General features: G+C 38.9%; 1 protein-coding gene across 9 annotated transcripts in view; it reads right to left on the minus strand.

Annotated features, from left to right (window-relative positions):
- Klp10A (kinesin-like protein 10A) overlaps nt 1–24,789 on the minus strand; it is a 31,607-nt gene extending 6,818 nt beyond the window's left edge. The window contains exons 1-9 of one of the 9 annotated variants that reach the window (XM_043422560.1): nt 23,660–24,779; nt 7,194–7,288; nt 6,184–6,285; nt 4,374–4,514; nt 3,519–3,549; nt 1,374–2,383; nt 830–1,079; nt 495–649; nt 139–345 (exon numbers count right to left, since the gene is read on the minus strand). In XM_043422560.1, the coding sequence (XP_043278495.1) occupies nt 139–345; nt 495–649; nt 830–1,079; nt 1,374–2,383; nt 3,519–3,549; nt 4,374–4,514; nt 6,184–6,285; nt 7,194–7,288; nt 23,660–23,723 (2,055 nt within the window). In that variant the 5' untranslated portion in view covers nt 23,724–24,779. Of the gene's footprint in view, nt 1–138; nt 346–494; nt 650–829; nt 1,080–1,373; nt 2,384–3,518; nt 3,550–4,373; nt 4,515–6,183; nt 6,286–7,193; nt 7,289–8,055; nt 9,870–23,659 lie in introns of those variants that run through there. The other 8 variants (XM_043422558.1, XM_043422557.1, XM_043422559.1 and 5 more) reach the window with 8 other exon arrangements.
- Between the last annotated feature and the right edge of the window lie 69 nt (nt 24,790–24,858).

Below are 24,858 nucleotides of genomic sequence, written 5' to 3' on the forward strand. Positions count from 1 at the left end.
GAGTTCGAATTTAAAGATGAACCATTAATAAGTTTTATATTTGAAAATACCGTGAATAATAACGCGATTTCTAAATCTTTTTATTTATAATTGAGAAAACAATTCAATAATAAATCGACATAAGAGGATCGTACGTACGTTTAATGATCTCAATTGAGCAAGATCGCTGTCCGAGAGTGCGCTGTTGTTCGCTTGATCTTCGATTTTCAATGATCTTTCGTCATCAGTCGGTGAAACTTTCATTTCAGTTGGATCCGTAGCAGCGAGTTCTTTGACTCGATCAGCGTAACGCAGAGTATTCAAAGAGTGTTCACACGAACTTAATCCGGGACTTATCATTGCAATCTGTTTTCACAAAAATGGTTTCAATCAATTCAATTGTTGTTTACAATCGTCAATATAATATTTTCTCCTCTTTAATTGCATTAGAAAAATAAAGTGGGAAAAATTAAGTAGTGTGCATTTATTCAAAGTATGACAAAAAATAAACTGACCATGCAAGTCTTAGATTTTTCACCGATAAAGCTGTCCCTGAGTACTTGGGTCAATTTGCTTGCTCTGAAGGGCAAATGAGTTCCCTTTCTTCCTAATGCGCGTATACATTCCTTCAGGGCAAGTAGCGATTTGTTGATCTCTGCACCTTCCATTCCTTGGTAAGAAAGAAAAAAAAACGATGATTGGTGACAATTTAATGTGATCAAAATGTAAATAATTATGAAAATATTGATACGTGAATATCCTTTTATTTGAAGAATCAGTTCGAGTTAGGACAAATATTTCAATATTATTTTTCGTGCCTAAACAACTTTTTATCATAAAAAAAACTTACGCGTTTGTCTATTCGCTGAGGATGTATCGGCCCCTCTCTCATTACCGGCAAGATCGATAAGCGAAAATTTTCCATGAACTTTGTGAGTAGTAGGCGTTCGTGCTATTATTTGAAAGACCGCATGAGATCTCGAAGAATTTGCGTTCGCGCTCGTTTGACCAGACGTGCGTGCGCAATTGCCGTGTTGGATAAGCTTCAATACCTCGTCACAAGTTTCCACTACTTTTTCTGTTAGACCGACTATTTGAACCTGTTGGCAAAGTAGGAGAAAAATTACGTTAACAAAAAATCATTTTTTTTTGTACAACCTTTTTCATTTCAAGCCGAATTTTTTTGTCTTCGTATACTCAATATTCATGAATGGGATTTATACAGCTACGATTGGGTAAAGAAATTTAATACTGAAGTATAAAAAAAGTAATACTGAAGTAAAAAAATTTTAATGGCATTCGTCAATTCCGAATGAGTGAAAAATTGCACGAGAAAAAAGCAGAGACGATTTCATGCAGAAATTTGCAAGATTGTTGCATATTTTGAAGCTTACCTGCTGTTTTCCATCCTCGAGAACCCTTAGTTTTTCTTTATCAGCAAGTAAATCAAAAACTTTGCCGGAATAAATTTCAAAGAAGCTGGCAGAGATAATGAGATTGAGTGGTCGATATTTCGGTGATTTGAGACACTTGAAAACGTCTTTGGCGACCATAGCATAAATGCCTTTCTTGCAATCCTGAGTTTTTCCATTGAAATCACCGCCCATAGTGTGAGTTTTACCGCTGCCAGTTTGTCCATAAGCAAAACAAGTGGCCATGCCGCCTTCGAAGATTGTTTGAACGAGGGGTTTTGCAGTGTACTTGTACACGATTTCGTTGTTGCAAGTTTCGTCGAATGCGTAATCGAAGCGGAATAATTGATTTTCGAGATACTTGGTAAGGTCGACTTTGGCTTTTGGCTCGTGTACTACCATCTGATCCTTACTCGGTACGCTAATGACGTCCACTTCTTTACGATTCATTTCTTTTCGATTTAAAGGACGTTTTCTCACGCATACCGTTATTTGATGATCCTCGACCGAGTCGGTTTCCCGGAGGGGTCTGAAATCAATGTTGCTCTGATATTCCCGTATCATTGCCAAAAATTCCCAATTAGGATTTCCCGGATCGAGGTTCATCAAAGCTTCCTTTTCTTCCTTCAACTCGGCCTGACGTTGTCTTCGTTCTTCACGATTCTTTTTCAATCTTTCAACTTCTTTGACCACGTTAGAACGTCTTCCACGTCCATTTTCCACCTGTGCCGCCTGCTGTTGTTGGGCATTCACCATCGCCTGTTGTTGCTGCTGTTGTTGTTGCTGCTGCTGTTGTTGCTGGATCGCTTTCTGCTTATTCAGAGGAGTCGACATGGGCAACGTTGGCGTAGGCGGTATATTTTCAACCTCACGACGTCCCGTCAATCCTGTTACTGTCTCCGAAAGACCGTTTATCGAGGCCGTTGGTGGCATTATGTTCGTTGGACGACCGCCACCTCCTCCCTGTCGTGCTATTTGCCTGTTCGATCCAGCTATAAAAATACACACGATTTGTTTTATATCTCATTCATCGAAGATTTCTTATCGTATTCTTTTCTATTTATGAAAAATAAATAAGGGACAGAGATTAAATATGAGCAATAAACAGGGAAAAATGAATAAAATATACGGCGCACATTCGATGTGATTGTCGTTCATTTTTTATCAATTCGTTTTCATTTGTATTCCGATAACATAAAAATTGGGATAAGTCGAGCAAAAGCTAACTTGACAATTCATTGAGAATTGATAATTTTTAAAACGAAAAACTCAAAAATCTGATTTCTCTAATAACTCCATCGTCGAATTTAAATTCAGTTAAACCATGCAAATCGAAATGCTAATGAGAATAAAAATAAAAATGATTCTTAAAAAAAAATGAACTACAACTTCGGGCTCGCGTCCAAATAATTTTATTTTTAATCGAAATAATATAAAATTACACTTTTTTGTCGATTGGTGGGAATACGGGACAAGGTTAGAGCACAAATCGGCGATATTCGAAGAATTATGAAGAGTTGGATTATCCTTGGAGATTTGAGACGCGGTGAGTTTGATTTCGATAACTTTTTCGTCGATTATCTTATTTCTGCGTTTGAAGCAATAAGTCCACGGTACGAATTTCATTTTGAGTAATGAGTCCGCCGAAGACGATTCGAGTGGTTAGTTTTTATAGTCAAAGGGCTCGAAAATAAGGGAGGAAAGATAAAAGTGAACGAGAACGAGGAATAGTTCGCCCTGCTCGGGCCAGCGTACGCGGTGCACTGTCTGTACGAAGTCGGGGTCCTTGCCCTTGTGCCTCTAGCTATATGGACTCTCGGACTTTACCCAACCTGGTGTGCTATAGACCGTATGAATATCGATAGTCACACCGAGGGGCTGAAAAAATACACACGAGGGCAGGGAGCAGGGCTGCTTTTCGTATTCGTGCTCTGTTCGTGATATGAGATAATTTAAGTTGTGTCATGGTGGACATTGAGCCTGGAAGGGACGGAGATACACGGAAAAAAATAATGGACAGGTGAAATATTTATCCGACACCCTTTTTCGGCGGTCCCGGGTGCTTTTGAGGATCAATGACGGGGTTAATGAAACCCTGAAGCCAGGAAGTGAAAAAATGAAGCTCACCTTTCACGGGTATGGATGGTCTACTGGTATGCTGAAAAAATAAAAACAATTCACGCGTTAAAAACTGAGCAACAAATAGTTATTCTTAGAGTGTGCCACGTGCGATTTAACATTATGATTGCACATGAAAAGCTAAAATGAAAATTTCACGACCATTTCTCGTGGTGCAAATTATTCGTGAAGTAACGAAGAATTCTCTCCATTCCCAGTGTATTATACATTTTTTTCGATGCTCGTATCAAGCGAGGAATTTGATAAACGTAGTTTGATGGGTTGGTACCCAATTACGACCAATTATTCGGACGTCGATATTTCTGTCAATTGAATCACGCGAACTCGGGATAGTCGAAATTACTATCGATCCGCGGGGGTCACCACCACGAGGTCGCGGAAAAAATTGGAAACGATCGGGTTCTATGAGGCTTTTTCCAAATTCTTCCGCACCCAATATTCGTAATTTCTCGAAATTTCGGCCATTACCAAAAAATATGATTGATCAAATATTTGTTGTTCTTTTTAAGCGCCGATTTTTCTTGATACTTGGACGATCGCCATCGAACTGATTGGTCGAATATTAATTTTTATTTTTCATTTTGAAGTGTGATTTCCTTGAAAATTCGACGATTACCATAGACCTGCAAGGTGCAGTGAGTACGTGCTTTGCCGGATTCGAGTTAGACCATCTGGACAAAGATTTGCGAGAAGGAGTGCGACAGGTATGCTGGACAGAGGATGTATACATATATATACATATAAATCGAGCGAATGAGAAAGTGTAGCATTGAAATTAGAAAATATATGTATATATATGCAGAGAAGGATAAAGTAAATGCATCGGGCGTGGGTGCGCGTTACCGAAAGACGAGACGTGACTCGTACAGGAAGCGTTGCGGATGTTAGGCCATTTCTTGCGGTGTGACCGCCGTGTCGTCCGAGTGAACCGTCCTCCGGGTTGTCCAGCTCGTCCAAGCCCTCGTCCTCGTCCCCGGAAGAGTCCTGATTATTCGTTTCGACGATTTTTTTTTGTATTACGCAGTGGTGGGATCGCAAATTAGAGATGAGATAAAAAGGGAGGATTTGGGAGGAATAACCGATGAAACGAATGACGAGGAATTACCGTGATTTTTGGAGGAAAGGATCGACCGGTTTTTCAACGTAAATGGACCAAAGTAACGTTTTTCGTGCGTTTTCGTTATTTTTTTCATGGTTTTAGATATTCGTCGTTTTATTATTCGTTCAATGATCCAGGGTCGTTGAGATCCAGAGGCATCCGAAGATCGTAGAGAAGCAGCAGCGTCCATGAGGGAAGCAAGGGAGAACAGACGTTACCAGATTAGTAGCTCGAGCCACGAGTTTAATTTAAGATTCGTTTCGTCTTGTTTTTACGAGAACGAAATTCGTTTAACGCGAACTCTCGATATTCCGGGCTTCTACAGACGCCATCCTTCAGGACTTTTATATATACCCGGAATTGGTAGCAACGATTCAACCAAGTTTTCAGCAAGGCTCCGAGGAGTGAACATTTTTCCGAACGAGTGTCAACTCTTGAGGAGGAAAGTGCCTTAAAAAAGCACTTTTTTACGAAGCCTCGTTCGCGAGTTGTTTTAATTTTTAATCCCTTAATCCGGATATCGTGGAACATATCACTTGTTTTCGCGATTGGCAAGTAATTTTTTAAATTGTTATACAAATTTGTTGATTCTCTTGGTTATTGTCACGGCTCTATGAATGCGTGTGTGTTTTCCTCCGGAAAAAAAGTGTTTGACACGCGAAAAAATGGACACGTTTGACAATCCTGCCGCGCAAAGTTCCACGGTTTTCTTGAGTTTTTTAACCGTCTTCTGTCGCTAATGTAAAGAAATTGTAATTTTACGAATTTTTTTTGTACCTGAAAAACGATAAGGTACTGGAACATGATCAAGACACACCGCGGTCTGTCGACCGGCACATTATTTCGGACCAGCGAACGATGGAAGAGGTTAGAGAACGTTCGTTGTCTAGGGTAACGCGTAAACAATGTTCGAGTCGATAATAAAGTGAGTTTTAAGCCTTGTCGAAAATCGCTCTGTGTACGCTCGTTAGGTCATTGTACCACTTTATCGCGATTGCAATCGAATTCCTTCGTCCTCTTATATCATCATACATAGAAAAACATTTTTATACTAGGTTGAACTTAATTTTTGAATAAATACTGTACAGAGATGATGTGACAATCGTTCGAAATTTGACTCAACCGAGGATTATTCATATTTTTATGTATTTAGAAAAAATTACTTTTATCCGTAAGAAACTTCGTAATCATGCAATTTTTTCGTGCTCCAAAAATAGAATTTCTAATTGATAGCATACGATTTTAACAGAATCGAACGATTTTAATTCGCTAGATCCAATTTTAAATTTCACAACAAAAAATAATTTCATCATCGAAAAAAAAAAAAAAAAAACAAATGACAAGATTTGTAGAATTTGACAATTCTTTTCTCAGGGATTTTGTTGTGAAATGAATTCATACGAAAGTAGGTTTGTTTGATTTTGTGATTGAAAGAAAATTCAAACGCACTTTTTGACAAAAACGAATGGATGTTTACCGACTCGAAGTTTCATACAAGAAAGTCGAAAATCGGATTGGGATCTCGATATTAAACCGAGCGAATATTAAACTCACCCTGGTTGATCTTTGGTTTGACAGCATATTGTTGATTTGTGGTGGCGGCATCGACTTCGGCATCAGTTCGGGATTGAGAGCGAGGATCGCGTCGATCTCCACCTGCAATAAGCACAATGTTGTGAACGATGGAAAATATTGAAAGATTTGACAAAGCTGAGAATCATGACGATAGTTTTACGCGGACGATAAAACGAGACGAGACAAAAAAGTGTTAACCTTTCGTCGTGGTATCATACTCTGCGATAACATATCGATGATTTTCGCTCGATTGAGAGAAAAGATAAACTCTTTTCATCAATATCAATTTGTCGGGATTTCAAATTCGTTCATGACAGTGAGCTCGAACTGTTGTCTCGTGTTCAATCTTTTATCACTCAAAATTCCAAATAAACGTTACCGAATACATTTGCGAGTGGTTAAACGAACAATCGCGTACACCAGCTGTTATATTTTATGAGTCGTACGAAAAAAAAAATGAACACGAAACGTATATTTTTCCTTCTTTAAGGGTCAATTGGATAGATCGAGGAGCGATTAAATTTCCAGAGGTTCGGCTCACAGATCCCGTCAAACTGTATACGAGTTGCGAACACTCCGTCGAAAATAGAATCGCGTTCCCAATCGCCGGGGACGCAGGTTGCCACTCTTTGCCATTGCATAAGAACTCGTGTGTAGAGTTTTGAAAATAGATCGACCACTAACCATGACCTAGGGGGATCCTCGCGGATGAAATATGAGGCATGAACAAGGAAATAAACGTGAAAAATCTGTCCTCGTAAATTTTCCAAATAGCGTTATTTAACTATTTTATTACCGCGTCTTATTGGCGGCTTTTATAAAATGCTAAAGCCTGACCATGATTTTGCATTATGATTTAAAAAGTTTTTCATTTTCATTGAAAGCTGAACTGTACCTTTTTCCCACAATATCGAAAAAAAAAATATATAGAAATGAAATTAGTGAAAATAACATTTGATTTTTCCGTTAATCATTTTTTCATGACTTACCTCTTTCCCCTTCGTTTCTCCTTTTTCGAACCATTCTACAGTCACGCTCCTTTGCTCCCAATTGACACCAGAAACAATTGCTGAGTGGACGCGACCTGAAAATGAATTAAGAGGGAAGTCATTAATATATCTAATTAATTTCCATTACGGTAATGAAAAAAAAAAAAAAAACAAATGAACAATTCGTTATTTTTGCTCGAATATTGAATTTGAAATCACCATACAAAACTATCGTTGAGCTATTTGTAAATCATCATTATTTTGTTTCGCATTTGCTGGTAATAACTCATGTCCCAATCATTTTTTTTCTATTACACCACCAAACACAAATTCACTCGTGCTCGGTGTAAACGTGAACATTATTTTCAAGTAATATGCAGTAATTAATGTCTGCAGTAAAGTAATGTATATGAAATTAGATATTTTCGCGTAGTTTTGAAATCAGGCGAGATCAACAAAGCCATAGAATAATGTAATTCGAGAGTCTCGCTGTTGGGTTTGTTCGCGTGCTAAATTAGTATCTAATTTTAGAGGGCATCCCCGGAATTCAACTGTTAAGTGGTTATTCCGTAGGCACGACTCGGTCACGCTTCGCAGATCCGCGTCGGTTATTTTATCCTTCGGAAGCGAGTACCGAGTCTCGTACGGATCGCCGATGTACACGTTTTATTTGACATTAGGTGCAGTCTCTACTCTTTATGGATTAAATCAATCATTTTTAATATGAATTAGACCGTGAGGGCAGAGAAAAATGGGAAATCGAATGAGAATGTTGCGCGGGAAGCTTGAAAACGTTCGTCGATGATTGAGTATAAAATGAGTTTTTTTTCCTAATTATTTCCAATGAATTGAATTGAAATACCATTTTCATCTATTTTTGGCACTTTTTCAATCTTCTCCTCGACGACCTTGTTTCTTCCATGTTTCGTGAATGGCTTAGGTATTTGAGAGCCTGAAATTCTTTTATCGATATTTCGGGATCTCTTGGAAGAATCCATGGGGACAACGAAACTGCAGGAATTTGAATTGATTTTCAAGCCTTTTTCTCCACGATTTTTTTGTTCTATTTGATTATCGAAATCGTCAGGAATTTCTGAAGTTTCGTGAACGCTTGTGTTTTTTAATTTTTTTGTTTCGGAAAGTCCACGATTTTTTGGCCCCTCGCTGAGTCTCGATTGTTGGGAACGAATTTTTTTACACCTTGGTAAATTCGACTTTGTTTCTGACGAATTATTACACTTGGTTTTTCCTCCACGATTTGACTCACTGATCGGAGGGCTTTGATTTTCTGACTCGAGCGAGGTCGACGACCTCGTAAAATCGCGAGAATTTTTCTCATCGTTCTGCGCCTCGTTGAGCCTCGAAATCGTCGCGTTACGAGAACATTCCTTTTCATTATTCTCGTCGATAAATTTTCCTTTATCGATATCAATGTGCACAGGATCGACTATTTTTTCTTGGGGAAAATCTAGTTTTTCAGGTTTGCTCTCAAGCTGATGTCCCTTCACGAGTGCCACGAGTTTCGCTCCGCTTATCGACGATTTTATCGCAGATTCGTCGCTCTTCTGCTCCAGATTCTCCTCCACGAGATATTTCTCATTTCGTTTTTTACCTCTCGACCTTTTGTTCTTCTTCGAGGACTTTTCCTTGCCAAGATTCCGCGAGTCTGTGGCACTCGAGCCACAGACACACTTGCTCAGCCAATTCATTGATCGAGGGAAAAAGCTTCAACTTCTGGAGGTTGCAAGATCGTTGGTGAAGTTCAATTCCTCGCTGTGGATATTTGTCGCGTCACCGTTCATTGAGCAATTAAGCACGTGACGAAACGTGTATATATATATAATGAATTCGAGATAAAAAGAGCCGCATCGATCGATGTGTCAAGTTTTCAGAGCAACTTTTCAAACTGTCCGAAAATTCAAGGAACTCACACTTTCCACGCACGAATCCTCCTCAAAGTTCGAGTCCAAAAATCACTTGACAAAATTCGTGTCTCGCTCCTCAAAATTCATCCTAAAAAGCACAACTTTTGTTTCGTCGAAGGAATAAAGTCTCACGAGGAAAGGAAGAAGTCGACTGTTGCCGAAATAGACGGACGATTATTTCTTCCCTCGGACGAAGAGAATTTACGATGCACTTCTTTCTTGTTGCAGGCTGGAGGGGTGGAGAATTCGGGAATCGAGTCGAGACAGAGAGAGAGAGAGAGAGAGCAAGTGAAAATAAAAACTCTGCAATGTTCTCAAGGAGAGCGTGGACCGGTTTTCGTTTTTCTTTGTTTACGTACTTTTTCTTTTCCCTCCAGCTGCTCCTTTTCTCCTCTTTTTCTCTCTCTCTCTCTCGAGCCGCGATGTAAGAAAAAATTGAATTGATTTTTTTTCTCCCGATCGGTTGTGTTCGTGATTACAAATTTTCTCGTATTTTTTCGGTGAGTTGAGACGAAAAAACGGTAGATGAAATCCTGGGAATCGGAATTTGTTCTCACTTTTTCAATTTTCTTCGTTCATATTTTTCTATAAATTGAAATTCGTCGCGTCGAATTCACAGATCGGAGAACACACAGATCATTTTATTGCGACGTATCACACGGGTCAAGGCTGTTCGGATATACGAGACGCGGATACGAGAGTATAAAATCTCGTGTGACATACGCACACGTGAGTGGATCCAGCGACTGGGCTCGATCGACTGACAGAATGGTCGTTGCGTCGATTCATAAACGCATTTTATTATGACGACCAATCGCGTCGTTCCCCGAGCGATTTCGTCCAGAGCTTCATCTCTCTTTAATTCTCTTTCGTGCTTTCGTTATCGTTCGAAAATAAACGACTTATAAACACTCGAATTTGTATACAAACACGAGACTTGTGCATACTTTTATATCTTCTCATTTTACGATTCGCACAAGCGATATTTTGACTCATCGATTCGCAGTTTCGTTATTTCATTTATAGACCGACGACCGCGAGCGTTCTGGATCATTTCAGTCGGAAAACTTTCATTGAGCAAATCGTCCTGGTGCACAATATTCGAGCCCGATAAACCGTCCAAATTCCTCGGACGCCGCGAGTGCGCCATTTTCGTAAGCCGAATCCGTTGGATCAATGCGACGAGCCAGAGACGAAAACGTTTCACGAAAAAGGTAAATTCGCATTGGCAAAGGAAGAGTTTGAGGACGAAAGGCGAGTCCACCTTCGTGGCTGAATGTCGTTCTGTAACTGGCACAAAGAGAACTGTTTCCAGGACGATACGACGTCTCTTTTACTCTCTTTCTCTTCGATTAGGCTCCCTTCGATAATAACGCGAAGAAATTATCGCTGCCCCGCGAACCTCGTTCCAGTGGCTCGCCAATGGCTCGCAATCCTATGCTGGGACATCACCTCCAACTTATCGAAGCAATATTTTCACGAGCTCAACTTTGCGACGCTCAACTTCTTCCAATTGCAATATTAAGTCGCAAATTCATCGAGCGCCGTATCTCCGAGTTCATTGACTCCTCAATTCTTATTCGATACCTCCAAGCCTCTGTTACTTTTCCGAATATTATGTAATCATGAATCTTTCATAGGATGCTAATATATTTCTTATCAGGATCAAACTTCCTGGTCACGTTTCTGATCCATTGATCCATATACACACCGCGATGCTTTATTGCGACACTCGATAGCGGACCACCATCCTACACGAGTGTATTTACTTTCATATATAAATGTATCTATGCACATGTCTCGCGGTGCGTGACTTTGAGGCACGGCCCATATTTATTTCAGCGAGTCTCTTCTCGCGTTCTTTTTTCGTTACGGTGTTACTTTTCGTTCCTCTCGTTGCCGAGTCAAGACTTGAATGACGGATGTCTATCGGTAATGGTTCGTTCGCTGCTTTTCCGATTGACAGTTTGAGGTCTCGTAACGGAAATTGGAAGATTTTTTTAACGAGCAGAAAAAAATTGAGCAAAAGTCGAAAAAACCGAGCTGAAAAGTGGCAGAACTTTGTAAATCGTTCGAGAGGAAACGCTTCGTTTTTCATTTGTTTAACCCGGAATAAAAGTGCGCCTTCCGGTGTCGCGTTCACAAATCGGACGAAATGCATTCCCAGTACGGCCACTTTCAGGTTCGGGGGTCCACCACAACAATGTATACGAGCTCGGTTTATTGAGCGTTTAATTTAAGCGACAGCATCCTGCCGCAGAATCATCGCTCTCGTACGTCCGAATTATTCACGCTCACAACGCATTTTGAATTCGCATTTTTTACTTTAATTATCGGAAAATCAAACATTGTTATTGATGGACGGTGAAAAGTAATTTGTCTGATTGAACGAAATTTTTGTTGCATCAACCAATCATGACGAACGAAACAAAATTCGTTATTTCAACGAAACTTTTGTTGATTGTGTTTATAAATGGGATCGTGATAATGAATTATTGATTAACAAATAAGAAAAAGGAACAGTAAACATTATTGATCATTCCATGACAATTCCTGACGTTATCTTTTACTTTTTGTTTCTTTTTTTTTCATCTAATTTCTACGTTATATATTTCTACATTATAAATATCCTTCATTTTTGTTCACATCGCGCGAATTTCGTTTTGTTCGCCACAATTTGTTGAGTCAAGCAATTTCTTGGTTCTCATGACGCTGAAGTTTGCAACGTTGGAGTCCAACGAAATGATAAAAAAAAACTCTCCAATAATTCTAGTAATTCTCCAATTTCGTTCCCTGTCGAATTTGCAATTTGTAGTTTTTCAACCTGCACCGATACTTCGTGAAATAAATAAATTGGTGAACTACAAATGTTTTTTTTTCCTTCATTTCGTTGGACTCCAACGTTGCAAACTTCAGCGTCGTTGGTTCTCAGAGTACAATTTCTAAACGAGAATATTCGCTCAGTGGGACAGAAAAACGAATCAATTTTATGGTAAACAAATATTTGTTGTTTAAAATCTCAAATCGCTATTAAATGTTCCATTATCGTCGTTATTATCGTATGTGAAAATGATCGAAAAACTTGAATAAAATCGTAATCGTATTTTTTCCTGAAACGATCTGAAATGATCTGAAAAGACTCTCCCAATAATTGCAATAACTCTCCAATTCCTGCTCAATTTCTAATTCGTAGCTTTTCAGTCTACACCAATGATTCGTGAAATAAAAAATTGGTCAACTACAAATGTTATTTTCGTTAGTTTCATTGGACAATTCAAATTGTGACTTTTCGCTTGAAAATTGTTTTTCAGTAAGAAAATTTCATTTTTCTCTTTCTCTCGTCGAATTTACGAGCTCCGTATATATTCAAGCCTGTTGTATTCCTTACGTAACGCGAGTGTGGTACAAAGGCATAAAGAAAATGTAAGTGAGAGATGCCAGAATCGATACACTGCGTACATTTTGCCGGAGAATTTAACACTCGCCATACAGAATGCAGCGGGAAGGTATAGTTATATGAAATTTATTAGGGGAGGAGAATATGCAAAACACATGTAGAGCGAGGAGCGGCGCACGTGTGACGACGAGGCAGAGATGAAGCACACTCTGCCGAGTTTGCGCCACGCGAGTTTCCTCTCTGTTTGGACGAGGATTCAAGTGCCAGCGAATTAAGAGTTAACCTCGTTCGTGTTTTCGTGGGAAAATGCTCCGATTTTGTTTGTAGTTGAGGCTCTGCGAGAAAGAGCTTTGCCGTCCAATTTCAGTTGGCTTTTAAATGTTTGCTGGTATAGAAATTTTTTAAAATATGTGCTCTGAAATTGCTGAAAATTAGGCCAAGTTTTTCGATTTTTTGTGTGAGGTATTTTCAAACGAATACGAAGCTGACTTTCTGTGAGGCTTTTGGAATCTCTTCGAATTGAAGATTCGCAGAAACTTGCAATTTCTCATTGCGTCAAAGTTCTAGACTTCGATTTAAGGCGCTCAACGAGTAAGAGCTCTTTCCTCTTCTTCGTGGACGTTAATAGTTTCGGTCTCGACTTTGAGAGAAATAAAGATAAATAAATGAATTCAGACGAACGTTTTACACCTGTCTCTGACTCGATCCTTTTAAGGCACTGCGAAATCTTTCCTTACTCGAGACGTGACACCTTTTTTCCCCGGTTCGCGCCGGGGCACCCTTGACCTTTATTCTTCAAACGTTACTGGCGAAGCTGCACCGAGAAATTGCATAACGAGCCAAGTCCTGAGGTCGGGTCACTGCTACATTCAACGAAAACAATTGAGAATGTAATTTTTATCTTTTTCACCTCGTTACGCCCGTTTGAAGCATTTGTCTCGATCTATTTAACGCTCAAATTTAAAAAGCGAGCCCCCCATCGGATCAGTCTCGTGGCTCATTTGTACGTTTTCCTTTTCAGACTCTCAGATCGACCATAAGATATTTTGCTCGCTGCAAGAACGGGAGAGCTTCGCCCAAATAGTTCGTGGAACGATCGTTCGGGGCGCCAGTTGACGAGCACCGCGTTTCTTTTACCGATCAATCAGTACGATCACGGTTTTGTATTTGCTCGAAACTCGAAATCGTATTTTTTACTCCAGTCCAAATACTTTTCGTCGACAAATTTTTGGGGCAATTTGCTCCGGTACTGCTAAAATGGTGCATTTTTTTTGGTTCTTATTATTCGAGAGACTGTGAATGTGAATTGCATTCTGTAATTATTTAATATCACTAATAGAAGAGGGGTTTGGAGAAAAAAATGAAAGTAAGCAATGATGCATTCGTAATTTTGAAATAAAATACATTTTTTTCGACAAAAAGGAACGATACTCCGATATCAAATAAATTGAATGAATCGGCAAGAAAATTGAGGTTTTAGATGCGGGAGAACGAGGCATTGAATTCTGCACGCGATTATTCATATTTGCAAGCGTGGACCATTGATTGATGAATAAATATTAAAAGTCATACTGCCTTGAGAATCTTTGTGATTCGTGTATGTTGCAACGATCGGTGATTGTACCGGTTGCTTGGCCGGCCAAGCCCACGTGGGCGAAATGAAAAGGATCTAAGCAACGTCTCGCCTTGGATACAAACGAAACTTTAGAGTTTTCGTACTTTCGTTTGTTCGTGGGTGTCGAATCGAGAGAGGCAGACACGTATCGAAATCTTGTGTGAAAGATCTCGCAATATTGGCATTCTTTGATTCTGAAGTTTGCATCGATAGGAAAAAAAATCGCAAATTAAACGTTAAATGAGGTTTTTTATTTGAGGAATTGATGATAGAACCCAAAAAAGTGAAAGAGTCGGAATCGTGCTATGGAACACACCCTTAAAGGGTGTTGGAGTCTTGAAAAAATTTTGGATACTATTCTATGAACGAGGTTTTTTATTTCACAAATCAGTATAATAGGCAAATGAAACAAGGCAGTCAAAATATCGCGATGGTAGCTCAAATGCAACTTTCAATGTAAACGGGTGAATAATTCGCTATCCAAGATAACGCGCGATAACATTCTCTGTAGACAAAAATACCATATGTAGTTTAGCAGAAAATTAAGGAGGTTGAAGCGTATCTTATGTTGAAACTATTTTCCAACTTTGCACATAAAAATTTTTAAAACAGAAAGCTTAAGACAGTATTTTAAACTTCTGGCGGGATATGCCGATGATTCACCGTCGTGAAACTGAGATATTTATTGCTGAAGTTAGCAATTTTTTGAAAGCTTCCATAAGAGCCCATGTTTAACCTTGTCATTTTCAACAATGAATATCTCGATTACCAGGCGGTGAAACCTCTCCAAATTTTTCACACATAATTGAGCGCTGTTCAAGAAGATTCACGTAAATTTTCAATTCATTCATTTGGAATAATAAAATCTAATGTATTTTTCGTATCATGTCCTATATATATCGCATCAACTTCCCTAATGATTGAATATCGACTTTTGTCTGAGACTTATCACTCCGGCATGTGAAAATCGTACACACGTGAAAAGTTATTGAATTTTTTCATTAGGTATATCCAAGATTTCGCAAAGATATCAAGATCACATACGTATTTTAGTCTTTGACTCTTACCGTTGAAAATCGGCTGAAATATTAAGAAATATCTGATGGGAAATCATTCAGATTACACGACCAATGGATTGGTAACGCTTGGCAACGCTGCATTCGATATGTGTTGACATGTGACGTCAGTTCGTCCTTTTGGTTATATTTTGTCGTTCGTTTGCTTCGCCACGTTTTTACAAAACGACCATTTTTATCCCGGTTAACTTTTTTATCGTTTATTTTTTAACTTTAATTTTTAACACTTCATAATATATTATTTTATTCATATTTATTCATATTTGTAAACAAAACTGACAGTGTGACATCAAACGTTTTTTAAATAATAAAATTGTGTAAAAATGTTGATTCTCTACCGATTATATATTTCTAAAATAATAAAATTATGACTTTAAAGTAAGTTTCGTCTTTTGGAATTTTCGGAAAATATAGTTGGTGCAAAGATCACGTTGTCCATCTACCTTCATCTCGAAATATTTACGCTTTTTATCGTACAGCAGTAAGCAGCTTTCTTATTAAGTATTTTTCTGCTTCATCGAATAAAAGAAGTTGTGCAAAAAAATTCTGTGACAACGTCGCACTCCCCAAAAGCATCCTCCAAAGGACTTGTTTTAATATTGAAAACATCATTCTTTTGGTTGCTTTATTATTAATAATTTTTGTATACTATATATTGCGTTTTTTCGCATCATAAAAACGATGGGAAACGATTTTCAAACCTCTAAAAAATAATCAAACTTTTGCGGTATTATTCTTGCTTTTTCATTATCCCGACAGAAAAAACTTGCAGGTTGTAATCCATAGAATGATATCCGTAATATTTTCAAGACTTCAAGTGTGTGTTGGATTGAATCGAGCATCGCCGATTTCGGCCGCCTTATTCCATTGACAGATTCGCCAAATGGAGCCACTTTTGTCGCTCATCGGACTGAACGATTCGTCGTTTATAAAAAGTACAGTTGTCTCTTTTTTACTGTGAATTTCTTTTTTCACTGTGAATTAATAAAATCTGACACGCATATGGGGTAAAAATAAGGGGCACAGAACACGTGAAAATATCGAATTGCGAAGCTGTGCTGCGACCGTTTCCTGCAAATAAATATTAAGTCGAAGGGGCTCGGACTCCTCATCAGCGAGAATGCAACTCGAACGAGTCCGTCGAAGCAAAGTGAAGGAAAGAGAGGAGAGCATGTGGATCAAAAGAGACACGAACACAGACAAGCATTGCATGTGCAAGTCTCGAGAATCGAGAGCCGCGCTGAGACAATGCGGTCGCCACTTGAGGTGAATGGATTAACGAAGAAAAAAAGTAAAAGAATAAATATATAAGCGGAGATAAAATTTTTGCAGCATGGAAAAGTCACGACTGCAGTCCGTCTACTCTTTCTCTCGTGAAGAAATGCTGCACAGATCGAACCAGGAAGCTGAACGAGCGCGAGACACGAGGGCGTCGAGAAAAATTAGCCTCCACACGTGTTTTTCATCTTTCGTGTCATTTGTTCACGTTAATTTCTCTCCCGAGCCGTAGCTAACAATGAAATATTTATATAATCGAAAGAGAATTTTTTCCATCGTTCCATTCATCCGGTGACGTTTGAATATCGCAAATCCGAGAAACACGAAACCGTTTTTCGGAATGTGCAACTTTTTCGTTTACTTTTTAGAATTCCAAAGATTTTTCAGCGACCAAAGAATCGCGAAGCGCTTTCAGCTGCGCTTGATTTTTATAATATATCATAACGAATTCGTTTTTAAGTTAATACCCGCGTCATGGATAAAAACGAGCGATCCGAACGACATGCACGATGATAAATAACGATCGACTTGTGTCCAGTATTCAAAAGAGGGAGATAAGCATTGAGAAACGAGCGATAGACGACAAGATCGAAAGAATCGACTCTGATATTATTACAAGGTGAGAGAGCCTCTTTCGAAGTGTAGGAATCCTTATATGGGAGCAACGCCCACGTGTCCAACTTGACGGCGAAGAGCAAACGGTGCGTTACTTTTGGACGCAAGGACTACTCGATTTATCTCTCTTCCTCGTAATTATCAAGCGAGATCTCGCCAATCACGATGTTTTATGAGATTCCTACAGAGCGAATTTCATTGACGCGACTGCTTCGCTGTGCAAAAGTCCTAACCAATATTATAAAGGCAAAAGTGTGTTTGTCTGTTTGTTTGTTTGTTTGTCACTCTTCGCGCACTAACTAAGCAACCAATCTACTTCATTTTTAGCATACACGGAGAAAAATCTTTTGTAAAAATGACTGTGTCTTGTGTGTGATTGCGTTTAGCGTTGAAAATATCAGGCGAAATTGGGAAAGACGATAACTATTTTATAAATTTCGAATTGCGAATGTTTATATTTATGATTGAAATTTTTGGTATGACAGAAAAAAATGCCCTTTATCGAAATTCGATGTTCTTTTCCTAGAAAAAAAAAAAAAAAATAAAAATTCACTACCGAAACTTTGCCATGAAAATCGGCCAATTTGACTGTGCTACTTATGTTTTTTATAGTGTCTGAAGATCGCATAAGCTTCACAAAAAAACAGCAAATTTATCCAGAGTTTGCTAATGACGCTGAAGTCTGCAACGTTGGAGTCCAACAAAATAATATTAAAAAACTCGAATAATTCCAGCTAATCTTCAATTTTGTTCCGTGTCGAATTTGCAATTCGTACTTTTTCAACCTTCACACCAACGATTCGTGAAATTAAAAATTGGCGAAGTACAAATCTTTTTTTCGTTCTTTTCGTTGGACTCCAACGCTCTCCAAGCTCCAGCGTCGTAATTTCTAGATAGTTTTAGAAAATATTTTTCTCCGTGCGATAGAATTAGTTGAAAAGACGGAGAGCAAGACAGGCTACTTTTACGATGCTGAAGTTTGCAACGTTGGAGTCCAACAAAATGAAGGAAAAAAAACGTTTGTAATTCACCAATTTGTTTATTTCACGAAGTATCGATGCAGGTTGGAAAACTACAAATTATAAATTCGACAGGGAACGAAATTGGAGAATTACTAGAATTATTGGAGAGCTTTTTTTATCATTTCGTTGGACTCCAACGTTGCAAATTTCAGCGTCATCTACTTTTGGCAAAGTTTTTCAAATTACCACGCGAACGAAACCGTGGATAAAAGCATTTAAATATCGACAAAATAAATTTCTATGAAATATATTGAACAATTGCGGTCGTTATTCCAAAGCGAGGAACACATGAGAAACCTGCTCGAATCATTCCTCCGCTATTCTTAGGTACTTTTCGTACAGAGAGAGAGAGAGAGAAAGAGAGCTCTAGATATTTGCGTGGTTTAAATAGAGCAAGGACAGAAATAGATCCGAATTGCCTGCGAGAGTCCCATAAATGAACCTCCTACAGAATGACAAGAGAAAAGCCAAAAAGAAATCGGGACAGTGCCAATTCCGATAACTTTATTTACAAACGTGGTGGAAACTGGTTTTCCCATACGATCAATTTGAGTGAAATTTTACATTGGTACGAATCTTAATAAGTAAGATTCCATTTATCGAAATTGTGAATTTAAGGTGTTGTACGAATAGCACCGTTTTTATCAAAAATCCAAAGTCTATCGGCAATTTGAAGTTTTTTTTATTTCCATTTTTCTTATTACCAATTATTTATTTTTATCGGAAGAATGAAATTTTATTTCGCAATGCACTTGGTGCATTTCCGTAAACTCGAGTGTAGCATGAGCCCCGCGGGTATCGATTTCGACTGCGCTTACCCGGAAAAGAAGCACGAGTGGATAGCAGCATGTTTTATCAAGGACGCGAATATATAATTTATGATCATTTGTTTTAACGAAAAAGACAAGGAGCAATAATTTTGTACGAAATGTTTTCTCGCGATTCATTGAAATGTTCTTTCGAGTAAGTTCATCGGTTTTGTTCGATTTCGAGGCGTGCAAAGAAAGTATATTCTAATTTTTCTCGGCGCGCACGCACAATTAAGGTCTGCTCTGTTTCCATTATATTTTCTCCAACGTTCGACTCGCAACGCTCTTGTCGAAACTTGGGCGCAGAAAACTTTTGAAGCCACTCCTATGTGCATAAATGTCGTAACGATTCTACCGCACGTGAACTTCAGCAAAATCAAGTGCGTGCGTGCACGGCTCGCTGCGTCGCAGTCATTTTGTAATTGAAATGTATATACGCGTTGCGATTAAAATTATTGAATTTATAGAAGAGGGACGATCTCCGAGGGGGAGCTGATAAAAAATCATTTCAAAAGTTTGACGACATTAACTGCGCATTGGACTGAAAAAGTCGAAAATTCGCTCCAACGATTTGCAACAATTACGAAAACGAAGTACGAACTTTAACTCATTTATTCGCACCGAAGAAACGCTCGATGAGATTTCATCGATCGTCGTTAAATAATTCGTGCGAGAGACGAAAAATGGGCAAGAATACTTTTGTGAGAGTCGCTTTCGCACGAGGCCTAGATTGAAAAAAATCGTAAAAAGAAGAGAAGGTGGGAAAATGGTTGGAATTTTTGTCACATTATTCATGCGAGAGACAATATTTTAATGGAATATTTGCGATCAACGTTGACGATTGAACGTCGTATAAATATAGCAGTGATTACTGCGTCGGACTCGTGACCCCCACGCAAAATTTCAATTTCATCGCACACACGTGAAAAGGCCTCTTTTGCTCACTCACGATCTGAGAGATTCCCTCATAGACAAGATCGATCTTACCAACCTTCCTGCCGGTTCAATTTTCCTTCGTATTTTATCTATGAATTCCCTGACCATTTTTTTGCTGGTTTCTTTTTCACAAGTCTTTCGAGGGCGATGATTTTCCATTGCTCAACGAATTACGTTGAGACTTTATCGAGCTCAAAAAGATGCTTTAGCAGAAATGACGCTGAAGTTTCCAACGTTGGAGTCCAACGAAATGATCGAAAAAACTCTCCAATAATTCCAGTAATTCTCCTATTTTGTTCCCTGCCAAATTTGCATTTCGTAGTTTTTCAAGCTGCACCAACGATTCGTGAAATAAAAAATTGGTGAATTACAAACGTTTTTTTCGTTCATTTCGTTGGACTCCAACGTTGGAAACTTCAGCGTCGTTTAGCAGAATAGCTTCGAACTAGCTTCCCGAAGCTTTCGAAATTGAATTTTCCATTATTTTCAACGACACGAATGATGAATCAGTAATAAGCAAATAGTACAATTGATAATATTCACAGAACATTCATTTTCCGTGAATTTATTAATTTTATTATATTGTATTTATTATTTATAATAATATATAATATATATTAATAATAATATTATTATTAAGAAGGCAAATCAACGAAAAAAAACTCTTTTTGAAAGCTGCTCCCATGCGTTCGTATACGAGCGTGTGGTATGGAAGAGCATGGTAAAATGACGGGAGGGGGTCACTAGGAAACCCTCTCCTTTCTTGGCAAACGCTCTGAGTCATTCGGCTTTACGAAGCAGTAAATAAAATCGTTACCGATTATCTTATAAAGTCCGAACTCAAAGCTTAATTCGATACGAGCCCTGGGAGCCTCGGAAATGCAATTTATTTCGACCTTGTTATAATTACGAGAGCAGAGAGGATTCGCATCTCGGTTAAAAAAAAAAAAAAAAAAAAAGAAAAAACAACAACTGTGCGAAATTCGTCGAATACTCACCACTCGTCAAAATTTTAATTCTCCCATTTATTTCAAAGATTTGTTAAAAACTGGGACAATGAAAAAGATGAAAAAAAAATTCATTCGTTTGATTGATCGAATATAGTAGAGTGACCCGCGTTGCCCTCTCAAAATTCTACTGACATTACCGATGAGTTCATACAATAATTTATTGTGCGAGTTGGTAAATAATGACCCTTGAGTGATCCCCATTGCCCCGACCGCCCCAAACTGTCATCTCTCGAACCATCGTTCGTGACGAGTCAGCGTCGATTATCGATTTGTGAATTTTTTTCCCCATCGTACGGAGCCCTTGCGGATTCTCCATTCGGACAACGATCCTTTAGGCATTTGTAAATACAAAAATAAAATCCGCTCGAAAGAGTCGGCTCGATCATTTTTTTGCATCGTATTTAGCCTTATTCGAAGATCACGTGACATTGACATCATTTTCTTCGCCTCGTTCGCTTACGGATTGTTTTTTTCCCTCTCTTGAGTTTTCTATTCCCGTAGAATTGCGCATTTCTATCGCAATGATTTTTTTCTTTTTTTTTTTTTCACGTCGAATAACCACCTCGAATATTTTCGCTTGTTACTCGAACGTTTATGCGCTGCAATTAGAAAGTCCGCAATTTCGCGTTTCGTTGAGTCATCATAGATTTTGAAAAAACGAGAAACGTGTCAGTGTTTATAAATTTTCCTAATATCCGAATAATATCTTTTTCCCCTTTGTTTACCTATGAATTCGCTCTTTCTAAGCCGCTTTTCACCAAGGCTGCGCTTGTACGATTTCTGTTTTTCCTATAATAGCCGGTAAGCCGCGAAATTGGTCAATGGGAGTTAGATGACGAACTCCGTGTGTTGTGGAGAATTGCTAATAAAATATGAACTTGAAAAAATCAATATAAATCGAGGAGGCAGGAAAGGAAGAAAAATTCGAAAGACAACGTCGAAACGATGTGATCGCATAATTTCGATAAACTTGGCAGAATTTATTTGTCCGCCAACCACGTGGCAGAGCGAGTGGAATATTAAATAAATAATGAAGATGTCAAGAAGCTAATGCTGAGAACACAAAAGACCGCATTAGTGTAACTTAGTAAACAAACTTATTGGGGGTGTGCAATAAAGCTCGTGGAAGAAGCGAAGGGCTACGCCATTGTTCGCAGCTGGCAAATACCGAGGAGATCAATTATGCTCACTCTCCCTCCGACACCTAAGGCTCTGCTTTCGTGCAGTTCTGCTTCACCATAAATCCTTTGATGATTCGGGAGGCTGATGTGTCTTGAATTACGGTTGCAGCACGAATATCGAGTGAAAATAGATTTTCACAGTTTGTTGTTAACTTTTCGAGAGAATTTTCTAATTCTTCTCTTCGAGCTCATATTATTTTGTTTGGTGATACTTCAAGAGGGTCTTTTGCATTTTTAATCTTCAAGAAAGACATCGAAATGGTTTGAATTCATAAAAAATTCACCGGAATTGCATAAATTAATTTTCATACCCTGCGAGTAATTAACCAGCCAATTAGGACGATAGTTTTCATGATCTTATCTCGACAAAAACTCGTTTTTTTTAGAAAACATTTTTTAGAGACCTCGATGCTATTACTCTCCTGCTGAAATTCGCAGGGTTCATTTAACGCATTTAATACGTTCCTAACGAGGTTTTATAACGGCAAGCGAGAACCGTGTTTCACGCCAGCATTTCTAACAGATCCTTGACTTTTTCCCTGTATTCCGAACCGATGAGAAAAAACATCGAGAAAGCGTCGAAATGAATATAAACACAGAGAACGTTGTTTGGACTGAAGCTTTAATATAAGTCTCGAATTCCAAGGTCACTCTTCAACTTTTGAGGGACAACCAGCGTCGTTGCGAATATTCCAAAATGCCTAGCCAACGAAATTTCAACAATGCCGAAGATTCTACTCTGAGCGAAATATTTGGGATATTTTGCGATATTTTTTCCGGAAAACCGAATAATAACGTTTGCGAAAAGAATTGGCGGGAGTGTATGGAAATCTGTGATAATTGGCAACAAATGAAACCGTCCAATCATTTTGGAGGCGGATGAGAAAATTTTCCGAATATGGGAATGATCGGCGATCGCAAGAAAGGAAGACTGAGAAGATAAAAGTTAGAGAAAGAGAGCGGGATTCGTATATGAAAAACCGGTTGAAGCCGGTCATGGCGTTTGGATAGCCCACGCGCGAGTGAGTACCCATACAGCCAGAGAGAGGCCTACAGTTCCAGGGAGAGCCACGGAGCAGTGGACTAAGAAAATCCTATAAAGCAAGAGTCCTACCGAACAAACCCCGTTTCTACTTTCGTTTCTACGTAGAATTTCCGAAGTAATAACAGAGCGAAAACAATAATAAGAGTAGTAAACATAATGATAAATAATAATCACAATTTAAGAATAAAATAATAGTTATAATAATGGTGCTCTGTTGTACAGTTCGCACGAGGTGGAGCATGGAACGTTTGCAGACTTCGTATTCGTACGCGATAATATAATGAAGCTGATTAATATGTTGTATCAATTGGTTCGATATTTTTGCAAGATATTCACGTTTTGTATGTAAAAAAAAATCTTCTGGCGCGATTCCAAGTTTATTCGAAGCATTATTTCTCGTATGAAAAGTTCGAATTAAGGTTATGCGTTCGGAAAATCGAACGAATGAAACGGAACCGCGAGGGAAAGTCGATAGGTAAAGCTCCGGAAAAAATTGACGTGGAGAAAAATGATTAGTAAAATGAAAAGTATAAAATACGGAATAAAATAGAACTAACCGTCGGTCCTTTTGATGTTTATGCTCGTGCCCGTAGGGATGTTGCACATGCCATCCATGGTCATTTATTAAATTATTCCCACGGCGATAAAATCACCGCGATCATGGAAGAGGTGTAGAGGTTGTTTTCGGGGGTTTGGCAGGGAAAAACTCCGCGCGAGGTGGCAGGAGGGAAGATGGAATCGTCAAAAAAAGGCCGGAAAATGGATAATTTCTACGCGTTTTTTAATTCTCTTGCTTCTTCCGGTTGGCGAGCGGAAACTGGTGTTGTTTCCTCGTGTCTATGTGTCTTGGATACACTCGCGCGGTGAACGGCCTAGCGTATCCGTCAATTTCGGTAACTCGAGAAAATAAATGAAATAAATAGAAAAAAAATGGTGAAAAAAGCACCAAATGTGAAACTCAGCTGAGCAACGAAGCACACGCGGAATGTAAAGGGAGATTTTTATTCATATGTATATATGTGATTTTTTATGCACATATTAGTTATATTTAAAAGTATATATGCAACACGCATGTATGTATAACCGGCGAGCACACACAATTTGCAAAAATCTCCTCCCAAAGACCGTTGACAGTTACGAATGCGTGATGATTCAAAAATCCTCCAGTCCCGAACCTCGTTGTTCCCCTCTCGCGCGCGCGTGTTATATTCCTCCCGAGTCCTCTCTCTCTCTCACACACAGGGCGAACTCTCCTAACCAAGCCGCGAGAAAATCGCGTACATACATATATGAAACAACACACACGCACAAACACGTTCAACACAAATGGTACACACGGGGTGTGCGCGAGCGCGCAAAAACCGTTTCCTTCGATATTTTATTTTATTCCTCGGAAAAAAGGCACGCCCGACCTTTTCTACAAACCCCCTATCCCTTTTTGTTTTCAGTTGTTAGGTACTTCAATTTTTCTTATCCCGGATTTGACGTCGTGTTTCTCGATCGAACAATCGCGGTCCAACCGACACCGTGTGCGTCTATTTAACTCCTTCGCCGGACACCACAATTTTCTCGTCTCTCTATACGCTAGAGAGAGAAAAAACGAGTCGGTACCTTTCGGCGAATTCGCTCGCTTTATACCGTTGTCTCTCGATCGCCGCGCACCCGCTCTTCTTTGGACGTTAGCTTTCTGCCGGGGAACATACACACAAACATGCAACACCTTTACTCATACCAACGCACCCATATACCTTCATGT

This window comes from Venturia canescens, chromosome 6 (genome assembly GCF_019457755.1).
Source record: "Venturia canescens isolate UGA chromosome 6, ASM1945775v1, whole genome shotgun sequence".
Classification (NCBI taxonomy): Eukaryota; Metazoa; Arthropoda; class Insecta; order Hymenoptera; family Ichneumonidae; genus Venturia; species Venturia canescens.